This window comes from Saccopteryx bilineata, chromosome 3 (assembly GCF_036850765.1).
Source record: "Saccopteryx bilineata isolate mSacBil1 chromosome 3, mSacBil1_pri_phased_curated, whole genome shotgun sequence".
Lineage (NCBI taxonomy): Eukaryota > Metazoa > Chordata > Mammalia > Chiroptera > Emballonuridae > Saccopteryx > Saccopteryx bilineata.
This window is the reverse complement of record NC_089492.1, coordinates 111267240-111290868: the sequence shown is the minus strand read 5'-3', so window position 1 is coordinate 111290868 and position 23629 is coordinate 111267240. Positions and strand designations below refer to the sequence as shown.

The window sequence follows — 23629 nt, the reverse complement described above, 5'->3', positions numbered from 1 at the left end:
TAACCATCTAAGTCACTGTACAAACCAGGACACGTCTGAGAGTGAAAGGGAGAACTAGCTATTAATGATTACACCAGGACAACCGCTGTACACTGGGTTGAATGATCATCTTATCTAACATAATTTAGTAGTTCTTCTGAACTAATTTCTAACTAGTGACACTCAAGTCATTCACAACGAGGAGTTCTATCATTTTCCCAATATGAATTAGTGCCCAGCCCTGGCCGGTTGGCTCAGCGGTAGAGCATCGGCCTAGTGTGCGGAGGACCCGGGTTCGATTCCTGGCCAGGGCACACAGGAGAAGCGCCCATTTGCTTCTCCACCCCTCTGCCGCGCCTTCCTCTCTGTCTCTCTCTTCCCCTCCCGCAGCCGAGGCTCCAATGGAGCAAAGATGGCCCGGGCGCTGGGGATGGCTCTGTGGCCTCTGCCTCAGGCACTAGAGTGGCTCTGGTCGCAACATGGTGACGCCCAGGATGGGTAGAGCATCACCCCCTGGTGGGCAGAGCATCGCCCCCTGGTGGGCGTGCCGGGTGGATCCCGGTCAGGCGCATGCGGGAGTCTGTTTGACTGTCTCTCCCTGTTTCCAGCTTCAGAAAAATGCAAAAAATAAATAAAATAAATAAATAAATAAATAAATAAATAAATTAGTGCCCAAATGATTCAACCTTGTGGTGGTTAAAAGCATGGGCTTTGGAGTCAGACCTGGGCTGAAGTCCTGCTCCACTGACCAAGGCCCACGAGTCCAGTGCAAGAGAGGCAATGCGGTAGGAGAGACCACGCAGGGGCCACACGTCTGCTCTGAGCCACAGCACCGGGTTTCAATTCAGTTCCGTCACTTATGAGCTGTGAGACTTTCAGCAAATGACTTAAATTCTCTGTGCCTCAGTTTCCTAATTTATAAGTGGCAACAATAATGGCCTTATTCATTGGGTTCCCATGAAGACCAAATGCAAAATGCTAGCACAGTCACTGGCTAAGCAAGTATTATTGTCACTACTCTCCTGACACCTTTATTTTATCCTAGAATACACTCCCCACGTCTCTTTGCTTATAAAACTATTCAATACAAATACTTCAGTGCCAGAGACCACTTCCGCCCCCACAGTGTCATCCTCTCCTGCTTTAAGAAGTTTCACAAACCCTTTGGCCTCAGCTTCATCTCTCCTGTGAGGAAGCCGGCCCCAGCAGGCGGCCTTCCCCCAAGCCTCCACTGCCCGTTTATGCCTGAGTCTGTCTCTCCACAGCCACTCTCCACCCTGCTCAGCACCTGGAGCTGGCCTGCATGGAGGGCATCAATGGGCCTGCTGGCCCTCTGGCTTCTGACTGGGTCTGGCCGGGAGGGAGCACAGGTAGGAGACAATGGAGAGAGGAGGGAAGAAGTATTCTCTTAGCTGCCTCCCTGCAGGGTCACTGCAGGTGAATGTCTGGGCCGATGGCCAGGGCTGCTGTCAGGCTGCTATGTCCCAAAGCCCCCCCAGTCAGGATTCCAGCCATCGCTCCCTCCTCCTGCCCCCTCAGGCCCAGGGCTGGTAACGGTGCCCCACTGCTAAGAGCTGCAGGCTGCTGCACTATCCCTGGTCATTTCTCAATACTTACCCCCGCCCTTTACAAACAGTCTTATTTTTAGACTCTCCTCAAATTACTCAATTTGAATGGGCCATCTGTTGCTGGGATTCTGTTCAACTCTTGTCCATCTCTGACACTAGAGATGGGAGCTTGGGATCCCCCTGCCTGAAACACTCAATAAATGTGTGCTGATTTGTACTTGCTATCTCTCTTAGTTCTAGTGCTTACAGGTGTTCAATACATATATACTCATTTCTTGATATTAAGTATCATTTTTTTTGTGTGTAGCTGATCTCTGTTTTTCAGAAATGAAAAGTTCTGGAGACTGTTAGATATATAGTTAAACAGCATTCTCTAGAAGCTGATGCATTTCAGCTCCCGATGAGAAGAGGAAGGACATATTGCCCCCAGGTGGCAAATGCCTGTGAAGTGCAAGGAAAAGCAAGTGAGTCACAGAGCTGGACCCAACCGACAGGGCCCGCCTCCTGGAATAGTTCGATAGGTGCTGAGGGATGACTGGAACAAGCAACGTCAATTCCCATCACTTTACATACTCTGGGGCACACAACAGGTGCTGTCGGTAAATGTAAGTTGAATGAATAAGTGAATCCAACCCACTCTGTTGTTTGTAAATACCTTTCCAGGTGTGTAATGTGATGTCATATACCTTTTTTGAGTTTTCGTACCGCCAGCATCCGGTGCTGGGAGGATAGTTCCCAGATGCGAAGTGTTTTGTCGTCGCTCACTGTTGCACAGACGGGCAGGAGAGGGTGAGCTGCCAGCCCCCACACCTCCCCCTCCATGTGCCCCTGCGGAGAGGAAACGGGACAACATCAGCTCCGTTCACGCTTCTTGGCTCACTCTTTGGCAGCCTTGTGCTGCATGTGCAGCCAAACGTATTCCAAACAGGTTCAAATATGAATAAACACAGTTAAAGCTTCCTTCAGCCAAATGATTGCAGTGAATAAATTTCTCATTTGAACCTAAACTATAGCCAGGCTGACAGGATGCTAAAGTGTTCATTTGGGAAGCAAAATATGAACTCATCGCCTGTAAATTTTGTTTTATATAATACCAGATATCTTCTCATTTAGAAACATCTGGGTGAATAATAAAGTACCTTCATTTTATCCTGTTGTTTTACATCAAATAAACACAGTATAATGTACCTCCTAGTAAAACAGCTTGATCACAGTGAGACAAACTGCTTTCTTCAATAAAACCATATTCTAAAAGATGCAGGTACCACCCATCTTTGGTAGAGGAGTTAGATAGCAATATTCCTGTTAATTCAATTTTAGTCTTTTGAATGTATAGCATTCGGAAGAACAGAAATAAAGAGAGCTAAATTTTCATTTCAAATTTTCTGGGTTTGGCATTTGTTCACAAATTAGTCTATCCAACGAACACTGGAAAACTGAAAGGTGCTTAATAGGCATTAGACCACACTTTAGTGATTTAGAATAATAACTGAAATAAAACGGTATTTAAAAATGAACAACTACAGAGAAAAAGAATCTGATTCCTATAATTCATCACTCAGTAAAGCAGTGTAAAAGAACAGATTAGTGTGCAGACCAGACTGTTTACCGCATTTCTACTTTTAGTGGCTAATTATAAGACCATATACAGACATCTGAAAGGTGTCTGTGCTAGAATGCTTTGGGGAACAGGTGGCTTTCCAAAGAGAAATTGGATGGTTTCAGTTTAGCTGGGACGCTGTTTCAACGAAACAGTAATTTGGCAGAAGACACAAAGTTCCAAATGCAGGTGACATTCAAATATCTGTGCGGGCTGAAGGGTGTATTGTACATACTGTTTCTAAATGACTGGGTTTGGAGCAGCCTGTTTCCCTAGCCTTCCTCCCTTCAGAAGCCTCGGACTAAGCCCCTTTGCTCATTGTGTCTGAAGACAGGGTTGGGGGGCTCTGAGACCCTTTCAAACCACTGCTTCATGTATTGATTTAAAAACTGTATTTCCTTAATCTAATAGAATTGTTTTAATTCCTGTATAACACAGGAATGGACAGTGAGCAAGGCAGGCTGGGAGCATGGTGAGTGGCACTAGGGAAGGAGCTTGGGACCTGCTTGTCTACTGTATCTCCCATAAAGCTGTAACAAACAGCTGCAGACCCACGTTGACTGTGTTCAAAGTATACATAACGGAAAGGGTCAGAAATCACCTCATGTCACTTCTCTCTTCCCCCAACCCAGCTTCTCTTAAAAATAAGCGATGTATTCCAAACGATATTGGATTGCCATGCTAGTGACACTGGACCAGCGGTCCTGATTTCCACAGCAGCTCGCTGATGGGCTCAGGCCCGCTGCCTCTGCTGTCCCTTCCTTTCCTTCAGGGTCCATCCTGTCTCAGAACAGAAGCAGGAAGCCCCATGCACTGTGCACAGCACGGGGCCGGTCTCGGCAGGAGCCCAACAAACACTGATTGATTGCATTGAACGACTGAGGTCCACCTAGGAGGAAACGACGAGTACACAATAGACCCCAGAGAAAAGAGATGCTGAAGAACCAGGAAACCAGTGGTAACGTGTAAGGAGAGAAGATGGATCACCAGCTCCACAGCTCAGAGGCTGTGCCTTCTGCACTGCTCTCCTGCAGTCTCCACACTGAGACACTTCAAGAACAGCCTGGAGGAGTGAAGGAGAAAGGGTTCTGGGGTCTGACAAACCTCGGTGTGTCTCAGCTCTGCAGGTCTTAGCACGTGGCTGTGGGCAAGTTACTGGGCTTTGAGTCCCTCACCAATAAAACAGTTTCAAGGGAGCAAATCTGTTTCGGAGATGAGAAACTTTGTATAACAGTACTTCCTGACACATAGTAGGTGTTCAATAAATGGTACCTGTGGTTATTTGTACTATTAGAGCAACAGAAATGAATACAAAAAAGATTAGAATTGCAGAGAAAAAGTGAAAAACCTTCATTGTCAAGTTTAAAACATTTAAACAACTATAACATAATACTTAGAATTTAAAGTTAGAAAACTAAGAGTTTAAATCTTACAACACTATTTAAATCACATTATGGTATAAATCTTACAAAATATTTAACAATATAGCATGTATGAAAAAATTTAAATTCTCAAACATGTGGGCATTAATAAAATCAATAATGAATTTAAAAGATTAAGTTAAGTTGAAACTAACACTTGCTTTTCAATAAAATTAAATAAGAAGCCATGGCCAGAAAGAAAATTAGTTTGGCAGGAAACAACAAAAGCAGGAGCAATTGGACAAAACCACCACAGCACGAGGACACAGCTTCAGGCTGCCCGGCACAGTCAGCAAGAGAGCTTTTCAGGTTTGTCTTCAACACAGTTTATTTTTTAAAACAAAGATTCTTATTCAAGATAGCCGGACTTGAGCACATGCATTTCTAAAACCTCAGTGTTTGCTGTAAGCCATGGTCTGTGTGCGGACCTGTTCCCAGCGTGTAGTCAGTTGGAGGGCCCTCTCAGTGGGGTCTAGGGATTCGTCACTAATACAAGCCCACGGGCAGGAGTCAGGATAGGGGAAGGAGGTGGAGCTCCTCCTTTGGACCCACAGAAGCCCTAAATCTTATATAATCAGTGCTCACTTCTTACTCCACTTCCTGACCACACACTCTCACCTCCCATGCCTCTTCCATCTATACATCAGGTCTATCCATCACCAAATTGGGCAGGACCCCCTACCTACTCACCTCTACATACTACCACCCCCTCAGGGGGGCTGTATCATTTCTTTGATCTTTGAGGATTCATTGGTATTTATTTTAATCTGATTTTACCTAAATATAATTCTTGAGGGCAGAGGGAAGGTAAGGGGTATGTAGTGTGAGTCTGTGAATCAAGGCTGAGGCTAAGGTGAGGCATAAAATCTAAACAGGTGCTTATATGTTTGGTGTGCGTGGAGCAGAGAGCTCGCCTTGTTAGTTGTACAGACTGACAGTCTGAGAGAAAACACACCCAAGGAGCCTTGTGCACACCTGGACTTGCCCTAGATGAGAGTTTGAGCAGATACTGTAATGGGATAAGGTCCTTGGAGACCTTGGGTGGAGCAAATGAGTTTTGAATGGGTAGAAACATGTATAATTGGTGGCCAGAGGGTGGCCTGTGATGGGGAGACTCTTCAGGTGACCCTCATGATCCTCCTGGTTTTCATCCTCTTATGTAATCACCCCCCATTGAGTATGACATGACCTGTGGCTTGTTTAAGAAAAAAATGGCAAAGGTGATAGATGTTTATGATTACATGTATGTGATAATATGATGATGTTACATAAAACTGCACTGCCTATTTTTCCTCTCTCCCTTGCTGGCTTTGAGGAAGTAAGAGCCATGTTGGGGAATCCCATGTGGGCAGTGACTGTGGGCAGCATCCAGAAGCTGAAGGCGGCCTCTGGCCAACAGCCAGCAAGGTATGGAAGCCGGCAGTCCTACAACCACGAGGAACTAAATTCTGTCAATCACCTGTGTGACCTCAGAAGAAGATCTTTCCTCAGTTTAGCTCCAGATGAGACTGCAGCCCTGACTCTCACCACAGCCTTGTGGAACCTTAAATTGAGGACCCAGTTAAGCCATGCTCAAACTCCTAATCCAGAGAAATTATAAGAAATGTGTGTGCTTTTAGAAAGCTACTGTTTGTGGCAATTTGCTATACAACAATAGGTAAATAATATGTGCACGGAGCTGAGAGTGATTACTTCCTCAAATTTTTCACATTAAGTACCCTCCTCACCTCCCCCAGCCCTGGCCCTGATGTGAACCATGGTTTAGAACAGGGGTCCCCAAACTACGGCCCGTGGGCCACATGCGGCCCCTGAGGCCATTTATCCGGCCCCTGCCGCACTTCTGGAAGGGGCACCTCTTTCATTGGTGGTCAGTGAGAGAAGCATAGTTCCCATTGAAATACTGGTCAGTTTGTTGATTTAAATTTACTTGTTCTTTATTTTAAATATTGTATTTGTTCCCGTTTTGTTTTTTTTACTTTAAAATAAGATATGTGCAGTGTGCATAGGGATTTGTTCATAGTTTTTTTTTATAGTCCAGCCCTCCAATGGTCTGAGGGACAGTGAACTGGCCCCCTGTGTAAAAAGTTTGGGGACCCCTGGTTTAGAACATGTACAAACACAGTACCTGAACAAGCAGTGTCATTGGGCCACTTTTGTCAATTTCCAGGATCTCTCCATTTTTGGTTCCCACCAGGATACGTCCATGTCCTAAAGTGATGGCACGAATTGAAGGGTTATCTTCCAAAAGCAAGCCTGAGGAGGGAAAATGTATTTAATAGAATAAAAATTTAAAAGGCTATTATATAAATTCTGTTTTTCTGGTTCCAAAATACTAGATACCTAGACAATAATTTTTTTTTTTAGGTGCATGTGCAAGAGAAGGAGGGGGCTGGAGAAAGAGAGAGAGATAGGAAGGAGAGAGATGAGAAGCATCAGCTCGTAGTTGTAGCACCTTAGTTGTTCATTGATTGCTTTCTTATATGTGCCTTAACCAGGGGGGCTCCAGCCAAGACAGTGACACCATTTTCAAGCCAGTGACCTTTGGGCTCAAGCCAGCAACCATGGGATTATGTTGATGATCCCAGGCTCAAGCCAGCGACCTTGCACTCAAGCTGGTGAGCCCATGCTCAAACTGGATGATCCTGTACTCAAGCCAGTGACCTTGGGTTTCAAACCTGGGACTTCAATGTCCCAGGTCGACTCTCCACTGTGCCACCACCAATCAGGCCAGAAAATCATTCTTGACATATCTACCAGAGGCCAAGAGCTTTGAATGTCGAAGAAAGGGAATGGACTTCGTCATGTTTTTCCAAGAACATTAATACTATCCATCCCTACAAACAGAAAGACTACTGCATACTTGGGAATGGTACCTTTAGAGCTGGTTGACAATGCTGCTCTTTTGATGGCATAAGTCTTCAAGCATCTTTCAAACATATCATCCCAGAGCTCCACGATCCCATCCTTTCCACCCGTTACAAAACCCTGTGAATGCACACGTGGGAAGAATTACATACATTTTAAAATGACCCAGCCAGTCCGAACAGGAGTCGTCCTTGGGTAAAGCAACTTTGTGTTTTCTTCCTAAGGGCAGTAGACTGAAAACCTGACAACATATAATAGTAATATGATATTTTCTGGAAGCATCTCTCCCTTACTTCTCTAACAAGATCAAGTCCACTCTCATTGGGTGTCCACAGCACCTTCTTCAGACCAGCGGTTGGCTCTTGAGAAACTGGATCATGGCTGTTTCTGTACTGCACCCCCTAACTAGGGAGTGGGTTCCTACAGAACGGCACCAGCCTCGGAGTCTGGCAGATTCTAGTATCTCATATACTTCTCCTGAATGAGTCAGAATTAACATCACAGCAAAAAATGATTGTTCAATATTTTAAAATAAAAATAATTACTTCTAGAAAAAAGCATCATTATTTATTATTAAGAGTAAGGTAGGCACTTCATATAACAAAACCATCCTAACTTGTTTGACAGACATTAATTTCTACAATAATTAAAATCCAGATAAATTTTTACAAAACCTGGAAAGTAAAAAGCTTAACATGTTGGATGTATTTCACAGAGCAGTGATCTTTATTCTTGTTTTAAGTTTATGATTTCTTGGTCTTGTTAGTTCTCCTTCCTGGCAACTTATCATATGTACCAACTATTCTTAGAAAAGTCTTTTGTTTTTTTGAAGAAAAATACTGAGTAATTCATTCTGTTTTCTCAGAAACTTTTTAATTTACTGCATTTTAATGATGTTTACAAGAAAATAATATCTTGAAGTTTATTACATTAAATATTCCTATTCTTACAACAGATTTTGCACCCAGGGAGATTCAATCCCCAAATTAAATTTAAATGTAGTATATTATACTGTAATATCCATGATTTGTCAGCTTATGTTACATGATTTGTCAGCTTATGTTACCAAGCAATAAAAAAGTTTAAACACATTATATCACGTAAGCTTCTGGGCCTACAGAAATTTTGCATTCTTCTTTAATCTTTTCTTTTTTTAAAAAATTATTTATTTATTTATTTATTTATTTGTATTTTTCTGAAGCTGGAAACAGGGAGGCAGTCAGACAGACTCCTGCATGCGCCCGACCGGGATCCACCAGGCACGCCCACCAGGAGGCGATGCTCTGCCCCTCCGGGGCATCGCTCTGTTGCGACCAGAGCCACTCTAGCGCCTGGGGCAGAGGCCAAGGAGCCATCCCCAGCAACCGGGCCATCTTTGCTTCAATGGAGCTTCGGCTGCGGGAGGGGAAGAGAGAGACAGGGAGGAAGGAGAGGGGGAGGGGTGGAGAAGCAGATGGGCGCCTCTCCTGTGTACCCTGGCCGGTAATCGAACCCGGGACTTCCGCATGCCAGGCCGACACTCTACCACTGAGCCAACCGGCCAGGGCCTATCTTTTCTAATATTTACAGTTTAACAAGCTTGCTAAGAAAAAAACCAGTTTAATGACTAAAACAACCATATAGTTGCACGTATCACAAGAACCTACTTCTGTAGTGGGATCAGCACATATTTACCTGAGAACAGGTAAATGCAAAATGAGGCTTGGCTTGGGTGTGTTGGGTGGCTTTAACAGCTGGAGGTCGAGGAGTATAGATGAATTGGTACCCCCAGCAAGCTAGCAGTGAATGAAAAATTGAGATTTTCAACAAATTGACTGAAGAAAGTGTTTTAATAACACTGAAGGTAAGTGTAACCTTTATAAAGAAAGATTATAAGGCAGGTGGGTAACTGGACAGATGAGGATAAAGATGAGCTTAAGTGGAAATATGGTCAGTGTGATGGCTAATTTTGTATGCCAACTTGACTGGCCGCGGGTGCTCAGATTAAATATTATTTCCGTATGTATCTGTAAGGGTGTTTCTGGTTGAGATTAGCTTTGACTTGGTGGAGTCAGTAGATTGCTTCCCCAATGAGGGACCCTGAAGATACATCAGAGAAAGGAAAAATTCATCCTTTGTTTCCCGTCTCAATGAGCTGGGACATCTCATCTCTCCTCTGGCTCTCAGACTGGGATTTAAACCACCAGCTCCCCTTGTTCCCAGGCCTTTGGACTTGGACTGAATTACTAGCTTTCTTGGCTCCCAGCTTGCAAATGACATAGAGGGACTTCTCAGCCTCCACAAGTGCATAAACCAATTCTTCATAATAAATCTCCTTTTTATATAGTCATGTGTCACATAATGACATTTTGTTCAGCGACAGACCACATAAACAATGGTGGTCCCAGCCCTGGCTGGTTGGCTCAGCGGTAGAGCATCGGCCTAGCGTGCGGAGGACCCGGGTTCGATTCCCGGCCAGGGCACACAGGAGAAGCGCCCATTTGCTTCTCCACCCCTCCGCCGCGCTTTCCTCTCTGTCTCTCTCTTCCCCTCCCGCAGCCAAGGCTCCATTGAAGTAAAGATGGCCCGGGCGCTGGGGATGGCTCTGTGGCCTCTGCCTCAGGCGCTAGAGTGGCTCTGGTCGCAACATGGCGACACCCAGGATGGGCAGAGCATCGCCCCCTGGTGGGCAGAGCGTCGCCCCTGGTGGGCGTGCCGGGTGGATCCCGGTCAGGCGCATGCGGGAGTCTGTCTGACTGTCTCTCCCTGTTTCCAGCTTCAGAAAAATGAAAAAAATAATAATAAAATTAAATTAAAAAAAAAACAATGGTGGTCCCATAAGATTGTAACAGAGCTGAAAATTTTCTATCCCCTAGTTAACATTGTCATGCAGTAGCACAATGCATTACTCACATGTTCGTAGTGATGCTGACATAAACAAACTTGCTGCTCTGCCAGTCGTGTGTAAGTATACCACATGTAGTTAGGGTAGTAGGCTATACCATCTAGGTTTGTGTAAGAGCACTCTCAACACAACTCTGGACAATGACAAAATCACCCAACGACTCATTTCTCAGGATGTATCCCCCTCATTAAGTGGTACATGGCTGCATGTGTATGTATGCATGTATGTTCTACTGGTTCTGTTTCTTTGGAGAATCCTAAAACAGCTGGTGAAAAGACTTCACTCTAACGTTCTTGTTAAGGCTGACGCTGTTTACACAGGAACCAGCTGGCTATCAACATAACTTCTGGTCAAACTGCCAGGTGGAGCGATAACCTAACCACTTGGTACTTCCAGGTCTCTCTCTGCTCCTCGTACCACCGAGGACGAAGAAAACGCTAAAATAGTTCTCAGGTCTCTTCTACTACTGTGTGTCTACATTTACCTCAGACTAATTCTAAAGGAACTCTTAGGAATGAGAACCAGAAGAACAAGTGTGAAAAATATGGGGAGAAATTGCATATAAAGAAATAATTATAAATGAAAGAAAAATTTAAATATTTATATTCCCCATCTTCTCTTCACTGGAAGTTCGTCAGAACTACTTCCTAATCCAGATAGTACTGTTTTTAGACATGGGATTCTCCTGGTGTGGACCTTCCTAAGGCTAACTTATGATTTTAGAAAGCTGATGAGGAAAATGAATTCTGAAAAATATACCATACCTTATCCAACGCATACATAGCAAACACAGGTCCATCATGTGCCTTCACTGTCTTTAGTAGTAGAATTTCTTTCCAAATAAAAATATCTCCAGTAGCTGCTCCTGAGAATACTAGATCTTCCATTCGCCCATAAGAAACACACATCATTGTTTCTGATTTTCCAACACTGCCAAATACTCCTCTTTTAGATGTGAAGCCTCCACCTGCAGTGGACCAAGAGAATTTATTACTTTTTTAAAAAGTGATACCTTCTATTGAGCCTGTAGAAATGACTACCTTCAATGAAAAACCCAGTGTGTCAACATTATGTGTACAGAGATGTACAAAAACAGCAAAAATTATCACAGACAAAAACATAAGGGGGTTTCTCCTTCACTCACACATTATATTCAGTGTTTACTGAGTCCCTACTCTGTGGTAGACACGGTGGTCAATGCTGGGGTATCAAGATGAAAACAGGGTTCCTGCCTTCAAGGAACTTAGGGTCTAGATGGGGAGGGGACTTGATACGCATCTCAGTCCAACAACACCTGCATCTAACCAAGGTGAGCGCGAGTTCTGACAGCCAGAGGGAGGAGGAGTGACTAAGTGCCGGGAGGAACTAGGACTGTCCTCACAAATGCCGAACAAAGAGACCAGAAAGAGCGCCAGCTGCGAACGTAAAGTGTAAACATGTTATGCATGTTTTGCCTCGATTTTTATCACAGCGGCTTTTGGGTGAGAAAAATGAATCACTGTGTAGGAGAAGGTGCAGCAGATTTGCCCCTTAGATGTTCTCGTTTCCCCGCACTTCCTGACGAGCGCTGAGAAACACGGCTCCTGCCAGACAGCGCCACACAAGCTGGCTCTCCAGACGTGCTGGCTGCCTTATCCTCTCATGAAAGCAGAAAGCACCGGAACCGGAGCTTCTTTATGTTTTGTCTAGTATAAAGTTGGGCTTGGTATAAAAGCTGATACTAAGAGTTCAGAAATAAATTTAATAACAGTGAAAAGAATAAGAAATCGGTCCACTTTTTCTTCATGCTTATTTACTCATCATTATTACCAACACTGTAATTCACAAATACTAATTTTGGCCACCTACTGTGTATAGTGTAAGGATTTAATTCATTTACTAAATTCAATGATAAAGCAAAGAACTGTCACTGAAAATTGTATTCACCCAACCAACATGATTATTATACTTCCTGCTCAGTAATCCAACATAATTACTGCTTTCATAACAGAGGACTAAAGATATTTATTTTCACAGCAGAACATCTTCCAAAGCTTTCTAGATATTGATGAATATGCATAGCATCATACAGAGTGTTCTAAAAATTTCACAGCATAGACAATAAGCAGTCCAAATTAAATTAGGGAGAGAATATCTTTTAGGAGCATTTTAACCAGAGAGTGCAGAGACAGGCTAGGCAGTGGTCACAGTTTCCTTCCGCTCTAAACCATGTAAGTGATAAGCCCAAACAATAGTACCTGCTTGTTGCCAGAATTTAATGTGCTTTATTCCAACTGTAACCAGTTTGTCAACATGGTGTGGGTTACATTTTACCACAAATATCTTATCTTTATGTCCTCTGTAAGAGACAAATAAGAAAATGATTTTAATTTTGATGGAAGCAATGATATAATTTTAATAAAGATATGATTTGTTTTAACTTTCACTCAACACATGAAACAGGACAACTAAATTACAAGATCACTTAAAATACACATAGGGTCTACATTAAAATAATAAGCATTGGCTTTTCCTTGCACATTTGAGCCCTTTCTTCGTACCCTAATATTGCTACCAAAGTCTACTTAACTATGCTTAAACAAATGAATATCACCACCACAGGATTGCAATTCTCAGGATATAGAGGTCTGCTACAGGAGGAGGGAGAAGATACTGCAAGCATTCACAAGAAGCTTCAAATGTAATATTCTTCCTGTGGAAGTCATAAGTTTGGGTTCAACAGAGTTTCAACTAGAAATGTATTCATTGAAAATGAAGTCCCTAGCTCACATCCATGGAGAGAAAGGATATTATCTATTGACTTAAGGGACTTTCAGGTGCTATGCCTTCAGAAATGTAGGTTTATAACCCAAGAGGCAAAATATACAAGTAAGGACTGATTCTAGACCTGGAGCAGTAGACCTGGCATTCCACAGTGTCAGGGAAACTTCTGCTTTAGAGTATAGAGTTATCATATTAGAATCTAAAGATGTGCTGGTCTTAATAGACTACTTGATGGTGTTCTCTGGGATATAAGGCATATATTTCATTATATATAAAAATCAATTAATAAAAAGAATATGAATAACCAATTTCACTTATATAGATACAAAAATCTCAAATATAATATTAGCAAGGAGAATCTACATTAAACATTAACAATACATTAAAAATAATACATTATGACCAAATGTAAAAGTGGTTCGTTAAGGAAATAAATAGTACAATTCATCAGATTAATAGATAAGAAAAAGATTATGTTATATTAACAGATACTGAAAAAGTTTTTGATAAAAATCTAACATTTATTTAAAAACACTAAACATTCAGTTAGTGAAACTAATGGATGCTTTAGACTTTTCTATTTCCCTGTACTCCTTGACTCTCACCAAGAAACCCAGATTCATTCAAGATCAACTATACAAAAACAGAAAGTGCTGAAACAGTAGTGCTGAAACAATTATTTGTGGTGTCTATGTGAATTCAAAAGTCAAATCCTTCCTTAATGGCATTCCCAATAAATTCAGGAACAAGACTATTACCACTACCATTTAACATTGTATTGACTATATTAACTAACGCAATTAGAAAAGATTTCAAAAATTAAAGGCATAAGAGCTGGAATGAAAAAGGTAAACCTACCCAAAGCAATATACAAATTTAATGCAATTCCCATCAAGATTCTAATGTCATTTTTTAAAGAAATGGAACAAAAAATCATCAAGTTTATATAGAACTATAAAAAACCCTGAATAGCCAAAGTAATCCTAAGGAAAAAGAATAAAACTGGGGGCATTACAATACCTGACTTCAAATTATATTATAGAGCCATGATAATCAAAACAGCATGGTATTGGCAGAAAAATAGACACTCAGAATAGAAAGCCCAGAAATAAAACCACATATATATGGTCAAATAATTTTTGATAAAGAGGCCAACAACACACAATGGAGAAAAGAAAGCCTCTTCAATAAATGGTGCTGAGAAAACTGGAGAGCCATGTGCAAAAGAATAAAAATGAAACTCACTACAGTTTGTCCCCTTGCACCAAAATTAATTCAGAATGGATCAAAGATCTAAATATAATACCTGAAACAATAAATTACATAGAAGAAAACATAGGTACTAAACTCATGTACCTTGGCCATAAAGAGCATTTTATGAATTTGACTTCAAAGGCAAAGATAAATGAATGGGACTATATCAGACTAAGAAGCTTTTGCACAGCAAGAGAAACTGACAACAAAACAGACAGCCAACTAAATGGGAGATGATATTTTCAAACAACAGCTCAGATAAGGGCCTAATATCCAAAATATACAAAGAACTCACAAAACTCAACAACAAACAAGCAAACAATCCAATAAAAAAAATGGGAAGAGGACATGAACAGACACTCTTCCAGGAAGAAATACAAATGGCCAACAGATATATGAAAAGATGCTCATCTTCACTAGCTATTAGAGGAATGCAAATCAAAACTACAATGAGATACCACCTCACACCTGAAACATTGCTGGTGGAAATGCAAAACAGTAAAGCCCCTTTGGAAGACATTTTGGTAGTTTCTTACAAAACCAAACATATTTTGAGAGATGACGTCAGAGTAATGGCGGGGTAGGAAGCGATACCGATAAATCTCCCCCAAAACTCAACAAGATCTTCAACCAGAAACAGAAAAACCTATACTTGGAGCTTCCAGATGCTTCGCAATACACCCAAAGGTATGATTGAGTGAAAAATTGGCTAAATATATAACCAAACCCCGAAGGAAAAAGGGAGTAAGAAATGCTCCGCCTTCCTCACTAACCTAAACAGGGCGGCTTTCTCTGGTAACTGTGAATATAGAAACTGAGGCGGGCAAAGGGGGTGAATAGATCCAGGCCACCGCGGCACAAACGGCCGAACCAGGCTGTGGCACACAGATCCAAGCCGAGGAAAATCTGATCCTGTGGCAACCCGGGCAATACAAGCTAACACTTGCGCCAAACCCAAACAAAGAAAGACAAGCGGAGCGGCCATTTTACCCGGTCTCCTGGTCGGTGCACAGTTAGTGGGCCAGAATTTCTTCCTAGGCCCCGAGAGTGGGTGCCCGTGTTGCCCCACGGAGAGGCAGGGTCAGAGGCCTTTCTGTGGGCCGAGGACAGAGTCTCTGGGCAGCCCCAGCGCCCTGGGAAAGCCACGCACGGGAGGGAGTGAGAACTACTTCCAACGGTGGAGATTTTCCGTGCTGGTGAGGGTTTCACTCAGAGGGAACCGCGGCCGGCCTCATATCCTGGTGTGCGCGCGCAGATAAGGAGTGAGCGATTCCTCCGAGTGCCTCCGCAGTGCGCGCCCGTGTTATCGCAGAGAGGGGCAGAGTCAGGGGCCTTTGTGTGGGCCAAAGTGGAATCTCGAGCCGCCCCAGCGCCTTGCAAAAGCCGCGCACGGGGACGGAGCGAGACTCAATTCCAACGCTGCAACTTTTCCCTGCGGTTGGGGGTTTCACTCAGAGCGTGAGACTGCTGGCTGGATATCCTGGTCGCAGACAGTGAGTGAGAGTTTCCTCCAAGCGCCCCCCAGAAGTGGGCGCCCGCTTGTGTTACCGGACAGAGTGGCAGAGCCAGTGGTCTTTGAGTGGGTGGAAAGCCCGCCTGATTATGCTAGCAGCTCTGACTGACTGAGCCTTACCCAGAGCCCTGTGCTGAGTGGAAATAGAGTGGGGAGTTGCCAGCAATTTGAGCCTCTTACTATCCAGGCAGAGGCAGCAGCAACCCCATAGCTGGATTATCAGGCTACTAATTGAGGAAGGAAAGACTAGGAGAAAGGCTCCAGGAACACGGACTCGCTCACTGTCGGAGCCTATAAATGCTAATGAGCCTCGACTCCCACGAGACTAAAGCACAATACATGACATTGCCATAGAGACTTATCAACTGCAAGCCTCTACCTGAGCGTGCCAAAGGGGCAGAACCCGGGGTACAGAGTCACCGACCAGGAAGAGGGAGAGAAAAGAAAAAGCAAGAAGATAACCTCTCAAAATCAAGAATAATCTGCAGACTTTATAACCTATCACATTTTATTATATTTGTTCGTTTGTTTCTCTTATCTTCATTCTTGATACTTTTTTTTCTTCCTCCAATTTGGCCGATTAACTCTCTACTGGTCTTACTCTCTCCTCTCCTTGAACTACACTACCCATAAGTGTTACATCTCCCATTATCTTTTCTCTTCTCTTCCTTTCTCTCTATGAGGGTTGCACTCCAAAACCCTTAACTCTCTCTCTCTCTCCTTTCTTTTTTCTTCTTTTAGTGGTTCCCTCTTTTTTTTCTCTCTCTCTCTTTCTTTTCTCCCTCTATATTAGTTTCTTCCTTTCTCCTTTACATCTCCTCTCATTCAAACCTCAATAACAAACAAATTATCTTATCTGGGACTCAAACCTATGTTTGTGGCATTTTGGGGGGTTTTTACTTCACCTTTTTAACTCACTAGCAGTGCTCCCATCCCTGGCTCTCCATATTATCTAGTTCTTGTTCCACTAAATACAATAGTAAGTTTTTAATTTGTCCCCCCATTTTTCCATTTTCCTCTTATTCCTCTCATCATAACTCTTAGACAACCAACACCTAAAAGCAAATCATTTTATTCTTGACCCAAATTTTTTCCTTATTTGCTTTTTGTGGGTCCATACACTCTTTTTTTTTTTTTTTTTCTTTTTTGCCCCTTTATTACTTTTCCCCAATTCAGGCCCTCCATCACAGGCATTGTTTGTTATAACTCACAGTCCACCACAAGATTTTCTCAAGAAAGAGGGGAGAGGAGAGGAGAAGAAAAAAGGAGGGGGGGAATAATTTCCTTTTTTAAAAAATTTTTATTTTATTTTATTTTTCTTTATTTCATTATTAATTTTTTTTAAAAAAAACAACTCTTTTCGATTTTTTATTTGTTTTTATTTTTTTAACTTTTTATTCTTTATTAAATCTCATTAATACTATCAACAAAACCACCCTCAGATGCCATTAAGGAAGAGAAAATCGAATAGCATGGATACAAAAGAAAGAGAGGTAACACAGCTAGATGAGGAAAAATCTATGGAGAAAAAATTTAATATATTGGAAACCTTGGAGCTAAATGACAGAGAATTCAAGATAGAAATCCTAAAAATCCTCCGAGATATACAAGAAAACACAGAAAGGCAATATAGGGAACTCAGAAAACAACTTAATGAACACAAAGAATATATGTCCAAGGAAATTGAAACTATAAAAACAAATCAAACAGAGATGAAAAACTCAATTCACGAGCTGAAAAACGAAGTAACAAGCTTAGCTAATAGAACAGGTCAGATAGAAGAGAGGATTAGTGAAATAGAAGACAAGCAACTTGAGGCACAACAGAGAGAAGAAGAAAGAGACTCAAAAATTAAAAAAAATGAGATAGCCCTACAAGAATTATCTGACTCCATCAAAAAGAATAACATAAGAATAATAGGTATATCAGAGGGAGAAGAGAGAGAAAATGGAATGGAGAACATACTCAAACAAATAATAGATGAGAACTTCCCAAGCCTGTGGAAAGAACTAAAGCCTCAAGTTCAAGAAGCAAACAGAACTCCAAGTTTTCTTAACCCCAACAAACCTACTCCAAGGCATATCATAATGAAATTGACACAAACCAACAGCAAAGAAAAAATTCTCAAGGCAGCCAGGGAAAAGAAGAATATAACATATAAAGGAAGGCCCATTAGATTATCATCAGATTTCTCAGCAGAAACTCTACAAGCTAGAAGAGAGTGGACCCCAATATTTAAAGTCCTGAAAGAGAGGAACTTTCAGCCACGAATACTATACCCATCAAAGCTATCCTTCAAATACGAAGGAGAAATAAAAACATTCACAGATACAGAAAAGATGAGGGAATTTATCATGAGAAAACCCCCACTCCAGGAATTACTAAAGGGGGTTCTCCAATCAGATACAAAGAACAAAAAAAAACAGAGCCACAAGTAAAAGCTCCAAGAAGAACACAATAAAACCAAATTTAAACTGTGACAACAACAAAAAGAAAGAGGGGGAGAAGACGGAGATTAACAGTAGCAAAGGACGATGGAGTGCAAAAGTACTCACAAAATAGTTCGCTACAATGAACAGGGTAGGGACCCTTTTCATTACTCAAAGGTAACCACCATTGAAAAAACCACCACAGAAGCACATGAGATAAAAAAGATAGCAACAGAGGAAAGATGTATGGAATACAACCAAATAAAAACAAAAGATAGAAAAACGAAAGAGAAGGATCAAACAAGACACGAAACTAACAGAAAGCAAGATATAAAATGGCAATAGGGAACTCACAAGTATCAATAATTACACTAAATGTAAACGGATTAAACTCACCAATAAAAAGGCACAGAGTAGCAGAATGGATTAAAAAAGAAAATCCAACTGTATGCTGCCTACAGGAAACTCATCTAAGTAACAAGGATAAAAACAAATTCAAAGTGAAAGGCTGGAAAACAATACTCCAAGCAAATAACATCCCAAAAAAAGCAGGTGTAGCAATACTCATATCGGATAATGCTGACTACAAGACAGGAAAAGTACTCAGAGACAAAAATGGCCATTTCATAATGGCTAAGGGGACACTGAATCAAGAAGACATAACAATTCTTAATATATATGCACCAAACCAAGGAGCACCAAAATATATAAGACAGCTACTTATTGATCTTAAAACAAAAACTGACAAAAATACAATCATACTTGGAGACCTCAATACACCGCTGACGGCTCTAGATCGGTCATCCAAACAGAGAATCAACAAAGACATAGTGGCCTTAAACAAAACACTAGAGCACCTGGATATGATAGACATCTACAGGACACTTCAACCCAAAGTGACTGAGTATACATTTTTCTCCAGTGTACATGGATCATTCTCAAGAATTGACCATATGTTGGGCCACAAAAACAACATCAGCAAATTCAGAAAAATTGAAGTTGTACCAAACATATTTTTGATCATAAAGCCTTGAAACTAGAATTCAACTGCAAAAAAGAGGAAAAAAATCCCACAAAAATGTGGAAACTAAACAACATACTTTTAAAAAATGAATGGGTCAAAGAAGAAATAAGTGCAGAGATCAAAAGATATATACAGACTAATGAAAATGACAATACGACATATCAGAATCTATGGGATGCAGCAAAAGCAGTGATAAGAGGGAAGTTCATATCGCTTCAGGCATATATGAACAAACAAGAGAGAGCCCAAGTGAACCACTTAACTTCCCACCTTAAGGAACTAGAAAAAGAAGAACAAAGACAACCCAAAACCAGCCGAAGAAAGGAAATAATAAAAATCAGAGCAGAAATAAATGAATTAGAGAACAGAAAAACTATAGAAAAAATTAATAGAACAAGGAGCTGGTTCTTTGAAAAGATCAACAAAATTGACAAACCCTTGGCAAGACTTACCAAGGAAAAAAGGGAAAGAACTCATATAAACAAAATCCAAAATGAAAGAGGAGAAATCACCACGGACACTGTAGATATACAAAGAATTATTGTAGAATACTATGAAAAACTTTATGCCACTAAATTCAACAACCTAGAAGAAATGGATAAATTCCTAGAAAAATACAACCTTCCTAGACTGAGTCAAGAAGAAGCAGAAAGCCTAAACAGACCTATCAGTAGAGAAGAAATAGAAAAAACCATTAAAAACCTCCCCAAAAATAAAAGTCCAGGCCCTGACGGCTATACCAGCGAATTTTATCAAACATTCAAAGAAGACTTGGTTCCTATTCTACTCAAAGTCTTCCAAAAAATTGAAGAAGAAGCAATACTTCCAAACACATTTTATGAGGCCAACATAACCCTCATCCCAAAACCAGGCAAGGATGGCACAAAAAAAGAAAACTACAGACCAATATCTCTAATGAATACAGATGCTAAAATACTAAACAAAATACTAGCAAATCGAATACAACAACATATTAAAAAAATAATACATCATGATCAAGTGGGATTCATCCCAGAATCTCAAGGATGGTTCAACATACGTAAAACGGTTAATGTAATACACCATATCAACAAAACAAAGAACAAAAACCACATGATCTTATCAATAGATGCAGAAAAGGCTTTCGATAAAATACAACACAATTTTATGTTTAAGACTCTCAACAAAATGGGTATAGAAGGAAAATATCTCAACATGATAAAGGCCATATATGATAAACCATCAGCTAACATCATATTAAATGGCACAAAACTGAAGGCTTTCCCCCTTAAATCAGGAACAAGACAGGGTTGTCCACTCTCTCCACTCTTATTTAATGTGGTACTAGAGGTTCTCGCCACAGCAATCAGACAAGACAAAGAAATAAAAGGCATCCATATCGGAAAAGAAGAAGTAAAGGTATCACTTTTTGCAGATGATATGATCCTATACATCGAAAACCCCAAAGAATCCACAAAAAGACTACTAGAAACAATAAGCCAATACAGTAAGGTCGCAGGATACAAAATTAACATACAGAAGTCAATAGCCTTTCTATATGCCAACAATGAAACAACTGAGAAGGAACTCAAAAGAATAATCCCCTTCACGATTGCAACAAAAAAAATAAAATACTTAGGAATAAACATAACAAAGAATGTAAAGGACTTATATAATGAAAACTATAAACCATTGTTAAGGGAAATCGAAAAAGATATAATGAGATGGAAGAATATACCTTGTTCTTGGCTAGGAAGAATAAATATAATCAAGATGGCTATATTACCCAAAGCAATATACAAATTTAATGCAATTCCCATCAAACTTCCAATGACGTTTTTTAAAGAAATAGAGCAAAAAATCATCAGATTTATATGGAACTATAAAAAACCCCGAATAGCCAAAGCAATCCTAAAGAAAAAGAATGAAGCTGGGGGCATTACAATACCTGACTTCAAACTCTATTATAGGGCCACGACAATCAAAACAGCATGGTATTGGCAGAAAAATAGACACTCAGACCAATGGAACAGAATAGAAAGTCCAGAAATAAAACCACATATATATAGTCAAATAATTTTTGATAAAGGGGCCAACAACACACAATGGAGAAAAGAAAGCCTCTTCAATAAATGGTGCTGGGAAAACTGGAAAGCCACATGCAAAAGAATGAAACTGGACTACAGTCTCTCTCCCTGTACAAAAATTAACTCAAAATGGATCAAAGATCTAAACATAAGACCTGAAACAATTAAGTACATAGAAGAAGACATAGGTACTCAACTCATGGACCTGGGTTTTAAAGAGCATTTTATGAATTTGACTCCAATGGCAAGAGAAGTGAAGGCAAAAATTAATGAATGGGACTACATCAGACTAAGAAGTTTTTGCTCAGCAAGGGAAACTGATTACAAAATAAACAGAAAGCCAACTAAATGGGAAATGATATTTTCAAACAACAGCTCAGATAAGGGCCTAATATCCAAAATATACAAAGAACTCATAAAACTCAACAACAAACAAACAAACAATCCAATAAAAAAATGGGAAGAGGATATGAATAGACACTTCTCCCAGGAAGAAATACAAATGGCCAACAGATATATGAAAAGATGCTCATCTTCTTTAGCTATTAGAGAAATGCAAATCAAAACAGCAATGAGATACCACCTCACACCTGTTCGATTAGCTGTTATTAGCAAGTCAGGTAATAGCAAATGTTGGAGAGGCTGTGGAGAAAAAGGAACCCTCATCCACTGTTGGTGGGAATGTAAAGTAGTACAACCATTATGGAAGAAAGTATGGTGGTTCCTCAAAAAACTGCAAATAGAACTACCTTATGACCCAGCAATCCCTCTACTGGGTATATATCCCCAAAACTCAGAAACATTGATACGTAAAGACACATGCAGCCCCCTGTTTATTGCAGCATTGTTCACAGTGGCCAGGACATGGAAACAACCAAAAAGCCCATCAATAGATGACTGGATAAAGAAGATGTGGCACATATACACTATGGAATACTACTCAGCCATAAGAAATGATGACATCGGAACATTTACAGCAAAATGGTGGGATCTTGATAACATGATACGAAGCGAAATAAGTAAATCAGAAAAAACCAGGAACTGTATTATTCCATACGTAGGTGGGACATAATACTGAAACTAAGAGACATTGACAAGAGTGTGGTGGTTACGGGGGGGGGGGGGAATGGGAGAGGGATAGGGGGTGGGGAGGGGCACAAAGAAAACAAGATAGAAGGTGACAGAGGACAATCTGACTTTGGGTGGTGGGTATGCAACATAATTGAACGACAAGATAACCTGGACTTGTTATCTTTGAATATATATATCCTGATTTATTGATGTCACCCCATTAAAAAAATAAAATTATAAAAAAAAAAAAAACAAAAAAAACAAAATGAGAACAAATACAGTACTTAAAATAAAGATCAAGTAAATTTAAATCAAAAAAAAAACAAAAACAAACAAACATATTTTTAACCTAAGAATCCAGCAATTCGTGTTCCTTGGTATTTACCCAAAGGAGTAAAGAACTTACATCCAGACAACTATCTGCACATTGATGTTTACAGCAGCCTTAATCATAATTGTCAAAACTTAGCAGCTAACCAAGATGTCCTTCAGTGGGAGAATAAATAAAAACCAAACAAAACTGTGGCACATCTGTACAATGGAATACTTTTTAGTGCCAAAATAAATGAGCTATCAAGCTATGAAAAGACATGGAGGAATCTTAGGTGAATACTATTTAGTGAGAAAAGCTAACCTACAACGGCAACATGCTGTATGGTTGCACCTATATGACATTCTGGAGAGGCAAAACCATGGAGACAGTGGAAAGGCTGTTGGATGCCAATACGGAGCAGAGGGAGGGATGAAGAGGCAGAGCACAAAGGATTTCTAATTTCTTTTTCTCCTCACAAAGGATTTTTAGAACACTGAAACTATTTTGTATGATATTATAATGGTGGACATACATCACTACACATTTACCAAACCTCATAGAATGTACAACACCACCAAGAGTGAATCCTAATGCAAATGATGGACTTTAGGTCATAGGTGTTAATCTATTGTAACAAATATATTACTTTGGTGTCGGGATATGGAGGAGGCTGTGGGTGTGGAGGAGTGAGGGGTATATAAGAACTCTACTTTCTGCTCAATTTTGCTGTAAACTTCAACTGTTCTAAAAAATAAGTTCTATTAAAAAGGGAAAAGAAAAATGATATTTGGAACACCTTGACAGCCATATGGAAAAAGGATAAAATTGGATCTGTTCCTCATAACAGATACTAGGATAACTTCCAAATGGTTTAGAGAG

At 40.7% G+C, this 23629-nt stretch overlaps 1 protein-coding gene across 3 annotated transcripts in view; it reads right to left on the bottom strand.

Annotated features, from left to right (window-relative positions):
• EML6 (EMAP like 6) overlaps positions 1-23629 on the bottom strand; it is a 283824-nt gene that overhangs the window by 78224 nt on the left and 181971 nt on the right. For 2 of the 3 annotated variants that reach the window (XM_066267137.1, XM_066267139.1), the window contains exons 18-22: positions 12555-12655; positions 11082-11284; positions 7442-7553; positions 6694-6821; positions 2234-2375 (exon numbers count right to left, since the gene is read on the bottom strand). In XM_066267137.1, coding sequence (XP_066123234.1) covers positions 2234-2375; positions 6694-6821; positions 7442-7553; positions 11082-11284; positions 12555-12655 — 686 coding nt within the window. The remainder of the gene's footprint in view (positions 1-2233; positions 2376-6693; positions 6822-7441; positions 7554-11081; positions 11285-12554; positions 12656-23629) is intronic. The other variant, XM_066267140.1, reaches the window with a different exon arrangement.